This window comes from Notothenia rossii (genome assembly GCF_949606895.1).
Source record: "Notothenia rossii genome assembly, chromosome: 4".
In the NCBI taxonomy this organism is placed as follows: domain Eukaryota; kingdom Metazoa; phylum Chordata; class Actinopteri; order Perciformes; family Nototheniidae; genus Notothenia; species Notothenia rossii.
Genome location: NC_136902.1, coordinates 19,464,429 through 19,484,743, shown reverse-complemented (window position 1 = coordinate 19,484,743; position 20,315 = coordinate 19,464,429). Strand labels below are relative to the sequence as shown.

Here is a 20,315-nt window from a genome sequence, read left to right as displayed (position 1 = left end):
ACACAAGCATAACGCTCGTAAACACACGTTTTACAAAATCAGAAAACTAAAAAACTGAAATTCAGTTGCTTTCACCTGCCAGGGACCCCGTTTTTTGTATTTTGAACCTCCGTGATGCAGCTACCCTTTTGGTTCCATTTGGGTTACAGACGTTGCACTGAAGTTTCATTTTGTCTGTCAAGAGAGTCTGTCAACATCAGGCAAATGTTGCTAAGGGCCTCCCTGCAAGCATGTCTAGCATTTTGATCTGTCCTTCGAGGTTTAGAGTCAACAGCCATGCCAGCAGCTCTGGGAGGCTGCACATAGGGCCCAGCAATGCAGCAGCTAAATGCTAATGTCCACGTGCTGACATGCTCACATAACAATGTTAACATGCTCATGTTTAGCAGGCAGTATATTTGCCATATTGGCCATCTTAGTTGAATGTGTTAGTGCGCTAACATTTGCTAATTAGTGCCACAATGTGAACAGCTGAGGCTGATGGGAGTGTCTTTAATATTGTAGGTATTTATTTATAAACCAAAGTTTTGGACAAAGTCAAAATGTAATCTGATTATCAGGGGATCATAAATGTTATAAGAATTCATCCTGCGGGGGTAAAGGCATTTTACTCAAAACCAGAAAAAACAACATCACCATGGTGCTAGAGCCAAAGTCATGTTATCATCACATTTTTGTGATTAATCGTCTGGGAATCATGAATGTCTGTGCAAACTTCAATGCCAATCCACAAATAGATGCCAAGGCATTTTACTAAACAACAAAAATATGTTGGGGCCAGTGGAAAAAGTAATGGGGATTAGAATGTCTGTACAAAATGTAATGGCACTACTTGAAATAGCTGTGGAGATATTACAGAAAGCACGAATTCGGTGAACCAGCAGACCAAAGTTAATATTCATAAAGCCGCTACTGTGGCTAAAAGTACAGATAACAACAAAAACGACACCTAATATTCCATAGCACAGGGGTCACTTTCTTCTAAAGCCTCTAATTGAAATCCTTATTATGTACGCTTTTTGCCCGACCTTATTCAGTGTCAATTCCGCTCAGACAATCTTTGTCATTAAAACGTCTACCTTTAGCTCCTGATCTGAGTGGGCTTCATCACTCTGTGTCGTGCAAAGGTCAAATCTCCAGGCTGTAACTGCTGGGCCCGGGTTAACAATGAATCTGTGAGAGACAAATGGAAAGAGCAAGATTAGACAGTAAGAGAGATGGGGTTTACTAATTATAGCCTCCACTAACAAAAGAGAAAGAGAGAGTGTGACAATGAGGGGTGCAGTTAAATAGAGGGACACCAAATCGTTGGCTTCATCTCTTATCTGAGTTCTGCCTCTGCTGCCGTCGCATCTTTCTCTCTCCCGCTTCTGACACAGGTAAGTTCCTTTCATAGTGCATTCTGTAAAGCTTTTCAGGTGTGTTTTTAAGTCTTTTAGTTCCTTCTGTGCATGAATGGTACACAGACTTAATGGATGGCCATTGTATGTGTGGTACAACCATTTACCTGTAGAAAATGTCAACACTTATCCAAGTTTCGTTTTATGGTTTATGCAATGGAAGTCTAGTCTAGCAGGAAGATCAGTAAACAGGAATACATGCAAATAAAGTAAACAAGGATATTGGTAGATTGCTATAACGTTGATGTTGCTTGTCTTCATCCTTTTGGCTGTGGCTGCATCTAACCAATAAGTGCATTAGCCAGAACAATTATGAATTGAAATAACAGAAACAGGTCAATTTATATCTGTAGACTCTCTGTTCAAATCTGATGCTTACGAGAATTGTCCGGAGCATTTTGGGCGTGTTTTTCTTTGCATTGCCAAGTTGGCTGCACCACAGAGGCTCTTCCACGAGTTACTGGCAGTTAATCCCTGATCCAGGCTGGGCACCCCAAAGCACAATCAGCCTCCACAGCTGTCCATCAGATGTCCTCTGGTCTATTTGGGGAGACAGGCCACTCTAAATTCCTCTCTCTGAGATAATCCCGAGTAGAAAGATGGGGATGAGAGACGGGAGGGATGGATGAGGATAGCTATCAGTCTGGAATTTTCCTAATCCGCTGGAGCAGTGTCCCACCTCTCAAGATATTTGACCCTCTGTAGACAATATTTCACAAGCCAAACTATCTAAATTAATTTGAAAGACTGTTCGACAATAAGTCTTGATCCTAGTCAAGTATGTCGAATGTTTCACGCACCACAAAGAAATTGTGTTGAGGTGGACATAAGTATCAGAAGCGGTAAAGCTATTGCATTAATACTACACTTTAAGATAGATGCCGGGATTAGTAGTTCCCATCGTTTTGGTCGGATGTGCTGCTGCTATTTCTTTCATTTAACCTACATTTTATCTTATTTGAACCTTTTCCCTTGTTTAGTTGATCCATTGGTTGGACCTATTGTTTGTAAACTTGTGTCTTATATCTTTACCTAATATTTAACCCTTACTTTTAGCGTATTCTTTTTAGCCAACACTCTTCGTTTATGTACATCAATAACTTTAAAATATTGATTTGATCCATCTACTATCTTTAACCAAACTGTTTAATCTTGCCTGATTTCTAATCAGCGTTCATATACTCTCAACATGTGGTGTTCAGGTGTTACAGTTGACTCAATATTTATGTATTTGTTTTAATTTGTAACTGTAATATATATATTTTTCTAATTAGTAAATTAGTCCTGAACTACTCGTCAATCTTTCTCCAATGCAACTCTACAAGAAACCCCTGGCTGACAGTGACTATAATTGTTCTGAAACATGCAGCAATTAGTTTTGTGAAACATGAAAAGGGGAGGTCACACAATAAAGTGTAGAGTAGAAGTCAGTGTGTAGCTTAGTATGATTAGCCTGCTGACAGCTTACTTACATTTCAACATACTTCACATGAAGACAGAGCGCTAATGGAAAATGATCTCATTCCCATGAGGGGAATCATTAATTTTAGGGTGAAGACTTGGTTAGGTTTAGGGTTAGGGTAAGGTTAAGGGTAAGGGTTAGGGTTAGGCATGTGTTGGTTATGGTTAAGGTTAGGATAAGTCTCCAGGAAATGCATGTAAGTCAATGTAATGTCCCCTGAAGTGATGTATACATAGTGTGTGTGTGTGTGTGTGTGTGTGTGTGTGTGTGTGTGTGTGTGTGTGTGTGTGTGTGTGTGTGTGTGTGTGTGTGTGTGTGTGTGTGTGTGTGTGTGTGTGTGTGTGTGGGTGTGGGTGTGGGTGTGTGTGTGTGTGTGTGTGTGTGTGTGTGTGTGTGTGTGTGTGTGTGTGTGTGTGTGTGTGTGTGTGGGTGTGTGTGTGTGTGTGTGTGTGTATGTGTGTGTGTGTGTGTGTTCTAATCTCATCTGTCTCCCCTTCAGTGAGATCTCATCAGCAGGATGCCTGAGCACGTGTGAGTAGTCAGGCTTTATGGTCTTATTTTAGACACAATTACAAAACAAATATTTCTGAGCTTGGTTAAGGATTAATCTTTGGTTTTAACTTTCACTTTAATTATTTTCCAATTGTCTTTTACAGGCAAGAGGTAAGACCAGCTGTATCACCAACTATCTAAGTATTTCTGAATGCTAAAACGACTAGAAACAATTCAGTTAATTACATTTTAAGCTGCAAGTGAATATTTAACATTTTAATTTGCAATGTCCTGAAATACCCTCCATAGAGCAAGCCGAAGATCTCCGCTTCAAGGAAGTTGATGCTCAAGGTAAGAGGGATCAGAGATCAAGTAATACATGTGTTTGACCACAGGGGAGCAGCAGAGGTCATATTTTCAATTGTTGAATGTAACAAATAAATCTGAACATCCAGAGTCTGTGCTGAAAGTCCTAAATGTTTCAAAACATGATGTGCTGATGTGCTTTAGCAGGGAAATGTTAGAGGAGCCTGTATGACAGAACCATACTGTATGTTGATTCCTATTTGTGCAGAGTCTGATGGTGGCAAAGGCCAAGGAGGAATTGGAACAGGAAGTTGTTGTCAAAGAGGAGGAGAAACAGAACTATCTGTCAGAGAGAGCTCCTCCGCTGAACACCAGCGGCCTGAGCCTCGGACAGCTACAGGTAACTTGTCAGCAAATTCCACAAATCCTCCCACATCCATGTTCATTCTTTACTCCCTCCACTGGCTCCTTCATAATTTAAATCCAGTAAAAGCCGAAGAAGACTGATTCACTTACAATGCTGCTTCCTCTACAGATCTTCAAACACCAATACACATAAAAAAAGACAATATCCTGCAACTAAAACTGTTGTCTGGTTGCGGTGGTGGCCACTTTCATATAAAACGTGTTTTGAACGTTGGTTGTTTTATGTGTGTATAAGTACAGGAACTCTGCAGAGATCTCCATGCCAAAATAGATGTGGTGGATGAGGAGCGATACGACATTGAAGCCAAAGTGACGCTCAATAAACGGGAGGTACACATCACTTCTTCTGCCCATTTCCATGTGCTTTGGGCAAAACTGGAAACGGGAAGATCATATAATGCAGCAGAACTGTAACCATGTGAAAATCCTAAAGTACTAATTGTAATTACCTTTCAATTATTTGTTCTTGGTTCAGATCAAAGACCTGAACCTCAAGGTTTTGGACCTCAGGGGGAAATTCAAGAGACCTAGTCTTCGTCGTGTTCGGGTGTCTGCTGACGCCATCCTTCGCTCGCTGCTGGGCTCTAAGCACAAAGTCTCCATGGACCTCCGGGCCAACCTCAAATCTGTGAAGAAAGAGGACACTGAGAAGGTGTGTGCAGAGGGAAACAAAAGACCAAACACACTCATGCAGGCACAAACAAGCCAACCAGTGCAATCAACATGTGTACCATTCTTTGGGCAAGCATACAAGGCATCTTACTGTTTCTGATACATATGATGTCAGCACAGAAAGTGCCATTGAACACCTTAAAAGTGTGTTCATGTGTGTGTAAAGGGTGTGTTTGAGATACGGAGCAGTAGGCCAGTGCAGGGCGGCAACCATGTGTGAGAGGAGGTACGGTACACAAGACAATGATGCCATTGTGCACAGAAGAGTAGCTTCTGGGAACAGTTCTGCTCCATGATCAGGGTGTGTGTGTGTGTGTACTTGTGCAGATTACCCAGTGCTGGTGTGTTTCTGTGTGTGTGCCTGCATGGATATGTGTGTCTCTCAGTGAATTAGTGGATGTAAACCAGTTATACTACCACAGTAATCTCAGGGGATTTCCAGGTGACAACATAGGCCTCAAAGGCTTAGACACAACAATGATGAGAAGATTTCCTGACCCTGCTCTAACTCAAAGTCTCTAACAATCTAATGTAATATGTCTACAGAAGAGGCCAGTAGAGGACAGCGACTGGAGGAAGAATGTGGAGGCCATGTCAGGGATGGAGGGAAGGAAGAAGATGTTTGATGCTGCTAAGGGTCCTGCGTAGTCAACCCAGACGGCATCTGAATCAATTATATTTCCAGTATATTGCAGATTATGCATTTATCTTTTATGCTTTTCATTTAGTGTATGCTTATTTAGTTAATGCTCCCTGAAAGATTTTCCACACTTTCCTTAACTGTTTGATGTTCAGTAATAAGGTGTTAAAATGCATGTAACTATGTGCCATGTGCAATTATTTGTGATTTTTCTCATAACTGGTATTTAACTTGTACCCCATAGATTTAAAAGCTTAGTTCATTCCCAGATCTCCTGCATATTTGTAAGTTAAAAAAGGCTGGTTGTATCTTTAGATGCAGATGTGGATACTATTGTCAACATATTTTATAGCCATTAATACAATGGCCAAATAAACCTGCAGCTTTGATGATCTTGCTTGGTGAAAAGCTGTAAGTGAAGGCTATAGATTAATGAACTGTAAAAAACTGTGTGCACAATGAATAATGGCTTCCTTAATAAAATACAACTATGGGAATCTTCACCCTTGCAAGGTGATAGTCTCCTTGTCCGCTTAAGATTAATTATAATTCCTTTGAAGATCCCCTGACTTTTCATCATCAGATCACAGTGCACATGCAGTCAAATATGAGTCAGACTCCAAGAAATTGACTTCTGAGGCACTTCTTTGAGACGGCACATTTCTGTCGATGTCCATGTTTCTGTAGCTGTTCACACACCAGCAACCTGTTGAACAGTCATCTTTAGCCGCTGTCTGTTTTGCATGATCATAAAGCACATCCTGGAAAGTGCTTCCATAATGGTGCTTTAGTCATTATCGCCTTATCATGCTGTATGCAAAGAGCCTGCAGTAATCGTGTATCGTTTAATATTTGTTTCTCTATATGAGCAGTGCAGTCTTATTCAACACACAATGACAGCACTGATGCATGCATGATGACATGTAAACTAGCCCAAGCAGCCCCAACAAAGGATCTGTATTCCACAAAGAGCAACACGTTATCTATAATTTAGTGGGAATGCTGACACAGCATTCCAACTATCTGTTATGCTACGCACGAAATTATTTATTATTCCGCCGGGTTATTTTGCGCTGCTTCTCCTCCCACATTGAACATCGCAGAAACTCCGTTCAAACATCAAAACATTCAGCTCGGTGGGAATCAATGGCTTTTATCATTCATAACTCTCATAATTCCTCCAGAGATACATCCCATGATACATCCCATTTTTAACATGGAAGTCAATGGAGAACTGTTCAGACTTTAACAATCTTCATGCAACTTCAACTGCTTCAACTGCTCCTTCTTCAATTGCTAACTGCTCCTTCATACTTTCACTCAGAAACCTCATTCCAACTATAAAATGTCACACATCTGTCTGAAATTATTAGTATAACACAACTTTAAATCTGATTCTTACTTTTAAAGATATTAAAAAAAAATCAGACCTTGGTAAAGAGGCCTTCTTCAGATTTTAGAGTGCGTGATGTCACAGCTAGAGTGGAGGACAGATTGAATTTTGCCTTCATATTTTCTTTTAAACCTGCCATAATTCCCAAACCCTACATTCCTGAGACATAATTTCTCATGACAAACGTAGGAAAACATCTTGTAGCTTGAAAGATAAAAAATAATTAAGCAAAATAATTAAACAAAATGCCTCTTGAGGGCATGAAGTGACAAAATCTTTCAACATGTCTCCATTAAACTCCATTGTAAGTTCAGCCTCAACTTTCCCCACCACAAGTACACAAAAAGTACACTTCAGATGCTCAAGTTCCTTGACATGCTTCACGCTTTAAAATTTCACCGATATCTGTTACGGTTCTTCAACAAAACATTCACATGTAAGAGGTTTATCTCTCATTCAGAACAATGAAAATGCTCTCCTCTCACTGATTACTGCACATCACCATGGAAACCTTTGATCTCTGGACACGTCGTTAGCTCAAATATAAACACCTGTGTCATGGAACACGATGATGTCATAACTCCAATTGACATAATTAGAGCAGCAGACTAATGAGTGGTCACTGGAGTTTAACAGACTGTCTCAGCCTATTCTTTTCCGTCCAAGACTTCATACTGACTTCAACATGTTCCACATATTTTAGACATTATTGGTGACGTATGCTTTTAGTTCTAAAGTTTTCAGTTCAAATATTCTGCTGCTTTTTCATGCATTTAGACTTTTATTTTCTTGTTCTTATTTCATATTCAAGTCCACTCTATTCATGAACCCTTTAAAGTACTCAGCCACACCATTTATATACCACGTGCGACTGTTGCTATGTCAGTTAATCTTTTAAGTACAAGGTTGCTTGTTTGATTCAAACGGAGCCCCCTAGGGGACATGGAGAAGGGAAAAAAAAGTATTTTAAAAAAAAAGAAGAGTTTTGCGAGATATCGCAAAACCCCTTTGCGAGATCTCGCAATACTTTTGCGAGATATCGCAAAACCCCTTTGCGAGATCTCGGAATACTTTTGCGAGATATCGCAAAACCCCTTTGCGAGATCTCACAAAACTTTTAATTTAGCTCAATGTACTTCCTGGTCAGTTCGGCTGCTACGGCAACACAGAAACCACAACAATGGAGCGGTTCATCAATTTTACTTTGAGCTTGGCCTTAAATATAAAGATATAACATCGGTGCTTGGGAATAGGCACGGGTTTCACATAAGTGAAAGACACCTCAAGAGAACACTCAGAGCGAGGGGACATACACGTCCCTCTGAGCTGAGTTATTGACAGTTTCGATCAATAACTCATGAACATAACGTTGTAAAAATACAAACAACATGACTTTACAATCATAGCAAGGTAGACAACGAGCTACCGAGTCGTTTTTATCAGAATAGTTCGATACGCGCCGTCATCCGAGCTAAACATCAAGAATTGGTCACAATCTGCAGCTTGAGGAGGGAGAGGAGTGCTTAGGGACCGTCTACAAACTGCAACGCGGTTTTGCGAGATCTCGCAAAAGTATTGCGTGATCTCGCAAAGGTTTTGCCACGCACACAATTCTTTATTATTATTATATCACCATGGAAACCTTTGATCTCTGGACACGTCGTTAGCTCAAATATAAACACCTGTGTCATGGAACACGATGATGCCATAACTCCAACTGACATGCTCAGAGCACCAGACTTCAGATAATGGTTAACGGTCCAGCCCTCAACAGCTCTACGTCAATTATGGGGTGTCATCATATGCCGTTTCCATGGAGACGCATCCCTCGCCATAAAAGACTATGTCGCTAACTCCTATGAAAATGCACCAGACTTCAGATAATGGTTAACGGTCCAGCCCTCAACAGCTCTACGTCAATTATGGGGTGTCATCATATGCCGTTTCCATGGAGACGCATCCCTCGACATAAAAGACTATGTCGCTAACTCCTATGAAAATCTTCAAAAAGTGCTCAAACTTCACATGTGTTCTCACAGTCCAGCTGTGAAGACATCTACGGGACAGTTTTGAGATTTCTTCAAATGCCGTTGCCATGGTAACACAATGCTCACCATGAAACACGGTTTTCTCATAACTTCAGTGAAAATGCTCCAAACGGCCCAAAACTTCACAGGTTTGGTAACGTTGCAGCCATTATCGTATCTAAGCGTATTATGGGATGTCATCAAAAGTTTGCAGTTCAAATATTCTGCTGCTTTTCCAAGCCTTTTTACTTTATTTTTCTTCTCTCGTCATCACACATTACATTTCAGCATAGCAGTTTAGCGTCAGCTTTTCAGCATAAAGCATTCCCACTAGCAATTTCTTCAGGAATTGCATTCTCTAGTTATGATTGTAGCTCATCCTGTTTATTGTGAATATGGTCTACACATAATATAGCAGGTGCGGTCATAAAGCCAGAGGAGGTTGAGGGTGTGTGTGTGTGTGTGTGTGTGTGTGTGTGTGTGTGTGTGTGTGTGTGTGTGTGTGTGTGTGTGTGTGTGTGTGTGTGTGTGTGTGTGTGTGTGTGTGTGTGTGTGTGTGTGTGTGTGTGTGTGTGTGTGTGTGTGTGTGTGTGTGTGTGTGTTTTGGACTGAGCCGAGCCTGGGTCAGTCATAGACTGCATAAAGGTCAGAGTCCGAAACACTGACTGGGCTCTGAGGACAGGTGTGGCCTCAAACACGCACACACGCGCACACACACACACACAGCAAACAGTCTGACTCATGTAAAGAGACTTACTGCAACAAAGCATCAGCACACAGTTTGACACAAAGCAAAATTACACAGGTACAAACATAGGCTACAGGTAAAGTTTGAACCAACAACATCCGTTGACATTTCTCACCAAAAAAAAAGCTATTTTCTTTTATCTTTATTTCTATTTAAAGTATTTATTTGAGCCTTGTGTTGTTCTCAGTTATTTAAACGTTATTGTCTTTTAACCATACTGATTTACATTACCATTAGGCTAATAATCACTGTGTATTGTTAGCTTACATGTTAGCTTAAACGCACAAAAGCGTGCAACGGCCACTCCATGCAGTTCTCCTAAAAGCGGCAATTCAATTCAAAAAGCTTTATTGGCATTAACAAAACATATCTTTGCTAAAGCATTTTACAAAAAATTACAGATATTGCCTATTAAATAAACAGGTGTCATATGCGCAATACACACACACACACACACACACACACACACACACACACACACACACACACACACACACACACACACACACACACACACACACACACACACACACACACACACACACACACATACACGCTCTCTCTCTCTTTCAGGTGGGTAGCTTACCTTTGGAGTCACGTGACTCCTGCACCGGGGTAAAGGTGGACAGCTTCGTGCGACTCTGACTGTAATCTGACTGCCGCCCTCACACTCCCAGCCAGTCGACTCTTTCCTGAGTGAGCGAAGTGCGCCTGGAAATTATTGTTTTCGTCCAATATGTCCATCAGTCGGAAGAACTGGTCGGCTTTGTCCAGGTAAGATTATCTGTTGTTTTAAGAGAATATGACACCTTTGGTTAAGCGCTCCATCTGCAGCTGTTGCTTTATATGTTATGGAGGTTAACTTTAGTCACTGAACTAGCAGAAAAGTATCACTCTCAACAGGACAAAACATAGGCCTAGTTTATAATATTCATCTAGGGATATTATTATATCTGTTCAGATGTGTTGTGTGCCCTTGGAAGCTTTATGAAACAGTGAGTGGTTCCCTATCTCCTTTGTTATCATTGTTAGTAGCCGATAGGCACTTCTAACTTTCTTAGTTTGAATGAAGTCACAGTTGTTGTTTTTTCAGGTTAAAGTCTAGAGATAACTGGAAAATGTGTAGCCTACCGTTTTACCCTTCTGCACTGTGTCTTAACTAACCTGATGTGTTTACTACACACATCCTGCATAACATTAGACCTTATGGTCCATTTAAAGTTGTTCAGACAAGCAACCAACTGTAGTCTAACATTTTCAGTTGATGAACAAGTAAAGCAGGTTCTGTGTAACCGTTATAACAGTAATCTATCTATATCTATCAACACAAGTAGGTAATTGGATGAATGTCAAGAGATGAATTATCGCTTTCATTTTGGACATAATTTAGTACTCGGTTTCCTTTTCTGTTTTACGTCCACATTACCTGATTATAATGTGCGTCTACTATGTGCATTACGACTTTCTTCAGCCTGGCGCGGCAATGGACGGTGGAGGATGAGGAGGAGGTGGAAAGGGAGAGGAGGAGGAGGGTGAAGAGCTCCAACGTTACCGAACTTGGTGATGACCTCAGCCCAACAACCAAAGACACACCCACCAGTGACAGCACCTTTGTGTCCAACAGTGAGATGTCCCAGGGCCTCAGCAGGTTATTTTAACAATTTATTGAAGACCTTTATTCATTTGTACTCGTCCCTGAAAATGATACTCTTGCGGTTGGTGTTTGCTCTGCTCTTCTTCTCTTTTCTCGGTTTGTCCCTCAGTTGTATTGTATGTTACAGGGCCATAGGGATGCTAATAGTTATAGTCCATGTATTTTGATGGTAAGCAATTTTAGTGGATGGATTTCAGGAGAGACACTTTTGCCCCATGGGAGTGTGTCATCTATACTCTTCAAACAAACAAAGAAACCTGAAACAAAGCTTTGAAAGTATGAAAAGCTATCAAAAACACCACAAGCCGAGTTCCTGAAGCAGCCTTGAAAGAGAGAGGAGCTGTAGGGTGTCTTAATTAAAGAAACCTGATCAGACACACGAGGGACAGTCCTGACCCTCCTGATAATCCATCATATATCTGTCATTCACGTGTGTGCTTTTACTTATTTCTTCTCAGTGCCGAGCAGATACAGCTAGACTTTGTGGAGATGCTGCGTACCCGTGATGAAAGAAGGAGGATGAGACATGTGGAGACGCTGAGAAGACAGAAGGAGGTAGGGGAGGAAGAAGGGGATGCCTGCGGAGGAGAAGCCAGGGTGGAGCTACTGGGGGACATGGAGGAGGAGCAGAGCAGTGCGTTGCCCCCTGTCAAAGCCACATCCAAACCACAACCACCCGAAAAACCAGCCTCTTACAGCCCCACCAACAGCACCAGCACTAACAGACAAGTAAGACCAGACTCATTTGTTAACCTTTAGTTTAGTTAAATTAAAATGTGGTTATCATAGTTATATGACAACACGACTCAGAGTCTACAGCCATGCTTGCAGCTCTGTGAGGCTGTGCTTTGAGCTAAATGCTAATATGCTGCTGTTAAGGAGGTTTAATGGCAAGTTCAATATCTTAGTATAGTATGTTAACTAATTGTCAATATATATATTATAAGTATACAAACATAAAGTATACTATACTGAGGCTGAAGGGGGTGTCAGTACTGTAGTTGTGCAGGTATTTGGTCTAAACCAAAGAATACAACAAATATACATGTTGAACCGGTTATGCTTATAGATGAAACATCATGGTATTACCAAAGGAAACATTGTCTGAAAACCATAAATGTCAGTACTACATTTTGTGTTAATCTAGGCAGTACATTTTTTTATATTTAACTTAAGGATAAGTGAATACTTTACCTGCTAGTGGGGCTAAAGAAAGGAGAGGGAATCACCAACATCATTAGGATTCATCTTCTTGTGTTCATCCATGTCGTGTCCAAATGTTATGGCAATCCCTCCATTGTTATTAATATATTTCAATATAGGCAAAGTAGTGAACCAACAGATCAACATTGGTACACCAACAGCCATGCTGCTAGCAATACAAATAAAGTGGCTTCACTGACAGACAGGTTTTGACAGATAAACACTCAAATCCAAACTATTGATTTGTCACTCAGTCACAACACAGTGCTACCATTTGAGCCACCCTGCATTGAGCTTAATCCCAGTTAACTGTTACCCCTCACGGAGGGAGAGTGATGTTAATAATTTTCTAGATTCTACAAAAACAACTTTCCCCCCCAAGGAAAGATATTAATGTATCAAGTTCTGTAAATATGGAAAGACTCAGCAATGCTATTTAGGTGAACAAAGCTAGACATAGAGAGAGTGTATAATGCTCACACACTTGCATGTCATAAGTACTTGTTAGTTATACAGATTGTTGGTGTACTGAGCTCAAACTATTCCTGTGAATCCAGTGACCATGCAAATCCTCTGTAAAACTTTGATAAGGCGTACTTAAGGTCATTTGTCAGCTTTATCTTTTATTACACAGGCAGGCGGCTCTAACTCAGGGCATCTGCAAATTAGGCCATAATTGCAAAATGTTATGTCATGCAAGGCGTGTCTCAGGTGGCTCTGTTCAAAAGCTTGAATGCTGAGCGCTCATGTTGATCGTCTTTCCTGTTTCTTGTCTTTGTTAGCCCGAAAATGGACAATCGTCGAGAAAAGACCTCGATCCCAAGCCGTCGTCCGACCGGGCTCGCAAGTTTGTCAGGTTAACAAGCACCATTTCTGTCTAACGTTCTTTTATTTAACATGAGTCATCGGGACGGATCAATTATAGATCAAACATTATTACAAGATAAGATAAAGATTATTGACTTCAGACACGGAAATTAAAGTTCAGCAGAGGAGAAGGGTGTAAACATTGAAAACACAACCAAAGTCAAGAGTTTATTGTTTGAATATCAACCATATGAAGACAAGCATAATGTGCTTTCAAACCAGGCTTCATTTATCTAGACATGGTGTATGGTTTAATATCACATGTTTAATGCAATCTTGCGCATATTGTCTAAGACATTTAAGGAACTAGTCATTGAGGCAGCCCGGAACATCTGGTTTTTCTGATTGGCTGAAACAATTCCCCACACCATATGTTGTATTGAGTTTTAAGTCAGCCTCTATTATTCCAAGGATAGACACAGACACACAAATCAACAAAAGGAGTCTCAGGGTGAATGGAGTGCATTATGGGCTTTAATACTCTTCAGCTGTACTGTGAGTTGGAACTGGTTCCACATCTTTCACTGACCTTTAGTCCACCTGTGTTTCTGGTGCTGCAGCTCTGTGTCCATCTCACTCGACAAAGGTTCCTCCGCCAGCGGGTGCACAAGTCCCATGAGCCCTCGCTCTCCGACGACCCCCTTCTCGCCTCAAGAACACTGGCCGTCTCCCTGCCAGAGCCCCTCTCCTGGGGGAGCTCAGAGCCCTGTTCAGAATGGACACACACAGGAGGTACTTTAACACACAAAATAATAAACCTAGGCTTCATGTTTTGGCTGCTAATTGCTTACACCATTGTTCATAAAGCAGCAGCACCCTCTGGTGTTAAGGGTAAAACGTACAGTCTTTATGTAGATTTGAACAAATTGGCTCTATAGTTGGATCCACCTCCTTGAATGAAAGAAGACATGCTCATAGTATTTTTTTAATTCTAAATAATGATATCTGATCATATGGGGAAGTACAGTTTTTTTCTTTACTTTAACTCAGACCACTGTGAATGGCTCTCCTTCCAACTTCGAACAGACGTCCGAACCAGCGTTTGCCAGACAGAGCTCCAGGACTATATCTTTCAGGGTAAACACATCCAACACACACACATCCAACACACACATATTCTCTTGGCTGAATGCCAACATTCACTTTTGCCTATTTGACTGTTAAAACACGATTTAATCTCGCATCAGCTGTTCGACTATCAGCTCAAGTAATTTGCTTGTGGCTCTCGAGCTTCAGGGTTATGCTAATAGCTGGAGCAATATTGAGAAGCTATTACTGCTGACGCGTTGCTTTGTTAACACCCTAACTCATCACGAGAGATGGGCTGTGCTGGTCATTAGCTGCTGATGTTTGGACGACTGTAAGGACTACTAGCTAACAAACTCATATACTCTGGTGCTCTACAGATGATGAAGAAGAAGGAAGAGGAGAGTGCACCGCTGCGGAGGAGGTAAGGAAACATCCTTGTGATTATCTTTTGAGTGACTTGGTGTTAAGTCTACATCAGTTTGATCGCTGATTGCTTTATTTTGTTTTAGTGCAAGTGTGAGGATGGCCTCCGAGAAGTTTGAATCAAACACAGTAAGACTTTAATTGAGTGATATTATTTGTTTGTGATGTACTAAAAAATTCCACAAAACTGAATATCTGTAAAGGTCATATTTATCACATTGCTATATTCTTGTCGGTATGGTATCTTAAGGTATTCCATCCGTCTGGGTTTATAGATCAGAGAAGCTGATTAGTGCATCAACACTTTTTTCAACCTTTGACTAAATGTGATTGAAAGTGTTTTTAATGTTAATTATCAAGGACCAGGACCAACATGAAGATGAAGACAAAACATCATCTTTCCAGAGACAGTGAGTTTGTATTATTGAATTATAATAATTGTTTTTACTTCTGCGTAAAGTTTGAAATATTGTTATTTTAATAAAAGTGAGTGTACACAGCTTAACTTGTTCAATGTGCTCTCATTTTATCAAGCTCCAAGCAGAGAATTTCTTCCAGGTCCATCCAGGAGAAGATGGAGAGACTGGCCCAGGCTGCACAGGTGAGACTCTCGGAAACAAAACACAATAATTCAACTCCAGAAACTAAACAACTAACCGTCGTTTTCTTACTCTGAACGCTGATTTTGTAAAAACTCTATATGTGCGTAGAAGGGAGAAGTGACTCGTTCTCCAGACGTCACCCAGAGGACTCTGTTCCTGCTGGACGAGGTGTCCAGGAAGAGGGGTCTCTTTGAGAAGGAGCAGCAGGGAGCGGGCCCCCCCAGCCCCGGGGTCTCCAGACAGGTACAGCCATTCATCACAGTCACCCATCAGATCAGCGTGTCCCAGCAGTGCACTGAGATCATGAGCAGGTATGGCTTCTGATTGTTTTCCATCTCTGTCGGAAATTCACAGGAATTTAGGAGCTTCAAATCCGGAATGTCAGACCGGATCTCCAACTGGCTCACCAAGACCAACAACACTGGGTCTTCACACAATCCCACAGTAAGACCATTACTAATAAACTTGCGTTTTGTCCGGTTATCAACCTGGAGGGCCGCCAGATATTTCAGTGTTTAGAGCTGGCGGCCCAATACGTGTTGTCTGCTGCCAAGTTTCCCCCCCATTTCAACACAGTATCTAAGATTTTTAAGAAGTTACACAAGTGTAGCAGCCAGAGGCCAGTAGCGATCTTTCAGCTTTAATGGGAAATGAATGCCTAATACAGTATATTTGCATTCTTCCTGCTGCTAACCCCATATTAGTCAACTCTGACCAAACAATTTCAGATAACTCCATACGATAACAATTATTTATGATTTTTAAATGCATGGCCAACCTCAGTTATTTTATTCTGAAAGCAACATTATCTTTTCCTTTATTGTGTTGGCCATTTGTGGGATGTTTACAGTACAATATGTGAATAACAAAGCCTATCACAATAAAGCATGTTTTCTGATATTTGAATAAATAAATGGTCCATATTAAATAACCACATGGTAAAACCTATTTTGTATACCCTGTGTAAATTAAACTTGGGTAACAAAAATTCCTAAAACCATTTTTGCAAATGAACATAAGTTTTAAGGGTAATTAAATAGAACAAACATTAAATATAGGCTTAGAATGTATAATTACAGAAATATTTAAATATATAAGATAGACTTGTATTATTTTGTTTTGTATATGCAGATTTACTGGTTTATACTTCTTTATAGAAAAACAAATCTAACAAATATCAGTATGTATATATACGGTATATTCAGAGAGTTTATGTTATGTCTTTTCTGCCTGTTTATCGAGAGCTTTGTGTTGTTGAAATAAGCTTTTAATTTTCTATTTGTAGGACTTGAGAAATGTAGACATCACCAGTAAGAGGAGCCTGTTTGAGAAGAGAGAGGAGGACAGTGCCCTGCCTGGAAAAATCTACAAGTGAAGGCTGTCCTTTCATTATGGTCGGCAGGCACGTTGACGGTCCCAAACTGCGCTTTTCCATAGCAATATATTCAAATATGACATGAAATGTGTTTATTTAACAATATGTCTTCCCTGTTTGTGCCTGCTGTTTGTAGGAGTAAGGAGAGAGGAGACGATAAGCACTGGAAGATTATTGGATGCCATGACTGACTGATTCTTTTATTTCAATAGAATACTGTTTTTAAATTTAAGGACGCTTTACAATCATACACATCTGCATCGCTTCTTGAACTACAAATGTGTCAAACACTGAAAATAATTAATGTGTGAGGGAGAGTATTCTGTAAAGAGAGGCGAAGAAAAGTGATACATGTGTTTTAAAACTCTTAAGCTATTTGCCTAACTTACTTTGTGTAATTGTTCTAGCACTTTAAAACGGTGAAGGTCTTAAGGCTAATGACGGCTATACTTTTTACTGAATCGTGGGAATTCTGGAGTTGAAATTGAATGTTTTTGTTAAATCTGCCATAATATACATTTTGTTTTGTGCCATTGAGGGCAATATGTCTAAGAAATAAAATATTTTATTACCACAAATGTCTGTCATACATGTATTTGAATTGCTCACTGAAACACTTTCTAGTGTTAGATGCATATTTACTCTGTAACATCACTTATCTGCCAGGAGGGGGGGGTGTAGATAAGAGTGGGAAGCCTGTGTATTGTCAGTGGCAGGTTGCCTTACATGGGTGACAGAATGTGTGTGTGCGGTTTGTGGGTCATTGTCTGCGGGCGACTGTGGCTTTATCTGGATCTTTTTGGCACTGCCCACTCACACAGTGGCCTTTTTAGGGAATGATGATAAAGGAGAGTACATGCTATCTAAAAGGTTATTAATAACACAACAAGGGGTCCTAAAGCCTCTTCCCCGTCACGCAGTGTGTCCCTTTACCCCCCGATAGTCACCCCACATTCTCATTAGAGAGGGCAGCCACATCTCCTCTGCTGCACATTAAACCTCTCCATCAGATCCCTTTCTGCATTGCTCTTACTCTGGTAAGTTTAGCTCGGTATTTCTCTCATAATATGTTGATTTAAAGCTGAGAAATTATTCTAGGTTCATTGATGGACTCTGTTTAACGTTCAGATTCACTTCTGCCCACCTGAGCGCTCCCTGTCATGTCTGACAACGAGGAAGCGGTTGAGGAGTATGAGGAGTAGGTTGTTTTAATTTGTATTAATCATAAAAAAGCTCAATTAAACGTGTCTAATGTTTCTGCATGAACGAACCGTACATGTGTCATGTGTAACTGTAAAAGGACATACCCTGTTACACAACATACCTGGCATGGACAGGCATGGAGTTTTCTTTACAGCTATTGAAAGGGCAGATGTATGTTGATGTAATGTGATGATGACTGATGAGTTTGTCACAGAATAAAAATGTATGTGTCTATTTTCCACAGGGTGGTGGATGGTGAGTACTCATGACTCATCACATACAGTAATATCAGCACTGACAGATGTGATATACTGTTTCAACTAAAGCTGTGTAGTTTGGATAGATGTTTTCTTTAGGTAATCCAGTGAGTTTGATTTAAGAATCTAAGACTTTCTTGTTGAGCCAAAGATTGCACTAGATTGATTTTCTTTGGCAAATCAACAAGTGTTAAAGGTATTTACTCCAGGTCTTTTCTTAATGATTTCATCTTCCTCTAACCTCCATTGATTGTAATAAGTAAAACCATAAGTGATTGTGATTGTGTGTAACATGTTTTACTTTCTCCCTATGTCATTATATTTGTATTTTCCCTCTCTTGTGTATTTTCCTGGCTGTGTGATTCAGAAGAGGAAGCCGCTGAAGGTATGGGACTTTTAAGCTAATCAGTTAACCAAGGAATTATTTGTGGTTATGATTCAGTATTACCAGAACAACAGCAGTCATACACATCAACAGTCAGGTTAGGCTGCCTGTGGTTAAAATGACATTGTTGTGACTAGTGCTGGAGAATTCAGATGCTTTACTTAGGAAAAACGTAATCATAGCACACAGTAAAAAAAATACTCTGTTACAAGTAAAAGTCCAGCATTTACAAGTAAGTAAAAGTATGTAAAGTTAATCGGAAATAAAAAAATAAAGAAGTGAAAGTTGTCATTTATTTAAAAAAACAGTTGCTGTGATGAAATATATCATTTGATTGTGATTACTTTGAGCTTATTTTATTACATTTGTTGACAGGACTACCACAATAGGCTCATATATTCTATTCATTAACCTTCTGATTATTTTATTGATAATTTATAGGTTGTTTGTTTTATTAAAATTAAAAATGTAAATAAAAGAAAGGTGTCATCACTATTACCTTGAGTAATTTGAGTACACTTAATGTGTGCTTTCAAAAATAATACTGCCAGTTGGTAAGTACGATTTATAAATTAGCATTTATAATTTTGTCAAGGAAATATGGATTAATCGCATAAACTGGCAGACTTGTACGAAATATTTGACAGTTTAAATTATAACAAAGCATTGGATCATTAACTTAATATATTTTTTATGTAACAATTATAATTTGGAAAGTAGTAACAACAACTGCTAATATGTGAAGAGTAAAATATTACCCATTCCTTTGAATGAGTAAGAAAAAGTAGAAAGTGACATGAAAACCAAAATATTTAAGTAAAGTTAGAATAACGCAAACTTGAACTTAATTAAAGTACTCAAGTAAATGCCCTTGATTAATTTCCACCACTGGCTGTGACTGAAAGTCATGAATGATTATTACATCAAAATCATTCATGATTGAGTTTCAATGCTTTTTCTATCTTTCCTTTCTTTCTGGGTTTTGCTGGCTGCTGGCTGCTTTGCTAAACGGATCTGTACTTTTGCTCAGCAGGGGAACAGGGGGTAGAGGAGGAGGTGGAAGAAGAGGTGGAGGAAGAGGTGGAGGAAGAGGTGGAGGCAGAAAATCATGAGGTGGAGGAAGGTAATGCTTGTGCTTTGAGCTAAAAGCATATTTGTTAACTGTACATGACGGTTGATTTTGTGGACATAGCATTGCAGAGTAGCAGGAGATTTTCTACTTATAACAACACCCTTTAAATCTGAAATATAAGCCACCATGTAGTTTAATGGAGCTCTCTACGCACACGCACAGCCTTTAAATTGGTTTTAAAATATAATACAAATCTATCAGTTATCCTGCGTAGCTCAAGACCAATACAGGTAGCGAGATGTAATACTGAACAATATCCCTTTTACATTGGGCAAGTGAGGACTCTGGTAGGGTGTGGAGGAAAAAGACATGACTTATTAATCAATCAATAAAACACCAATATATAAAAACTTCTTAAACATAAATACACAGACAATTATAAAAGTCTAAACAAAGAAACAAAAATATATATACATGAAAATGTAGGCTACATAGAATAAAAAATACAGTTTAAGACGTTGAGTCATTTAGTTCTATTCTGCATTTGTTGTCACATTTATTTAGATATCTATGTCTTTATTTATTTGCATATTAAGGGATTTACATATTTATTTATGATAAATAATCGTCATGATTTGTCCTCTGTAGATTACAACTTGTCAAAAGCCAAAACAAACCA

The 20,315-nt window shown here is 39.7% G+C and overlaps 2 protein-coding genes and 1 long non-coding RNA gene across 4 annotated transcripts; 2 read left to right on the top strand and 1 right to left on the bottom strand.

Moving 5' to 3' along the window:
- Positions 1-694: 694 nt before the first annotated feature.
- On the bottom strand, positions 695-10,250 carry LOC307037908. The gene is made up of 3 exons (XR_013807810.1): positions 10,153-10,250; positions 4,536-4,712; positions 695-1,173 (listed from the first exon to the last, which is right to left on the bottom strand). It is a non-coding gene; the product is annotated as an uncharacterized lncRNA (long non-coding RNA).
- Positions 3,601-5,849, top strand: tnni1a (troponin I type 1a (skeletal, slow)). Of its 2 annotated transcripts, none has more exons than XM_079679118.1 (5): positions 3,601-3,705; positions 3,929-4,060; positions 4,327-4,416; positions 4,562-4,738; positions 5,308-5,849. In XM_079679118.1, the coding sequence occupies exons 1-5, from the start codon at positions 3,697-3,699 to the stop codon at positions 5,404-5,406; spliced, it is 507 nt and encodes a 168-aa protein (XP_079535244.1). In that variant the 5' UTR covers positions 3,601-3,696; the 3' UTR covers positions 5,407-5,849. The 2 variants fall into 2 exon arrangements, with proteins under 2 accessions (XP_079535244.1, XP_079535243.1); XM_079679117.1 differs by having other exon boundaries at positions 5,305-5,849.
- Positions 10,170-17,297, top strand: lad1 (ladinin). The gene is made up of 14 exons (XM_079679116.1): positions 10,170-10,340; positions 11,038-11,214; positions 11,679-11,949; positions 13,206-13,279; positions 13,851-14,022; positions 14,281-14,367; positions 14,697-14,740; positions 14,829-14,871; positions 15,103-15,152; positions 15,277-15,343; positions 15,453-15,587; positions 15,699-15,788; positions 16,630-16,746; positions 16,856-17,297. Exons 1-13 carry the CDS (start codon positions 10,303-10,305, stop codon positions 16,717-16,719), a joined length of 1,338 nt encoding a protein of 445 aa, XP_079535242.1. The 5' UTR covers positions 10,170-10,302; the 3' UTR covers positions 16,720-16,746; positions 16,856-17,297.
- The last annotated feature ends 3,018 nt before the right edge of the window (positions 17,298-20,315 follow it).

What these genes read in the sequence shown, in the direction of transcription:
- tnni1a (XM_079679117.1), top strand. An exon ending in TGAGCCTCGGACAGCTACAG is followed by an intron (nt 4,061 to 4,326) that starts GTAACTTGTCAG and finishes GTATAAGTACAG; the next exon opens with GAACTCTGCAGAGATCTCCA. An exon ending in AGAAAGAGGACACTGAGAAG is followed by an intron (nt 4,739 to 5,304) that starts GTGTGTGCAGAG and finishes ATATGTCTACAG; the next exon opens with AAGAGGCCAGTAGAGGACAG.
- lad1 (XM_079679116.1), top strand. Translation starts at nt 10,303, where the DNA reads ATGTCCATCAGTCGGAAGAACTGGTCGGCTTTGTCCAG. An exon ending in ACATCATCTTTCCAGAGACA is followed by an intron (nt 15,153 to 15,276) that starts GTGAGTTTGTAT and finishes CATTTTATCAAG; the next exon opens with CTCCAAGCAGAGAATTTCTT. An exon ending in GGTCTTCACACAATCCCACA is followed by an intron (nt 15,789 to 16,629) that starts GTAAGACCATTA and finishes TTCTATTTGTAG; the next exon opens with GACTTGAGAAATGTAGACAT.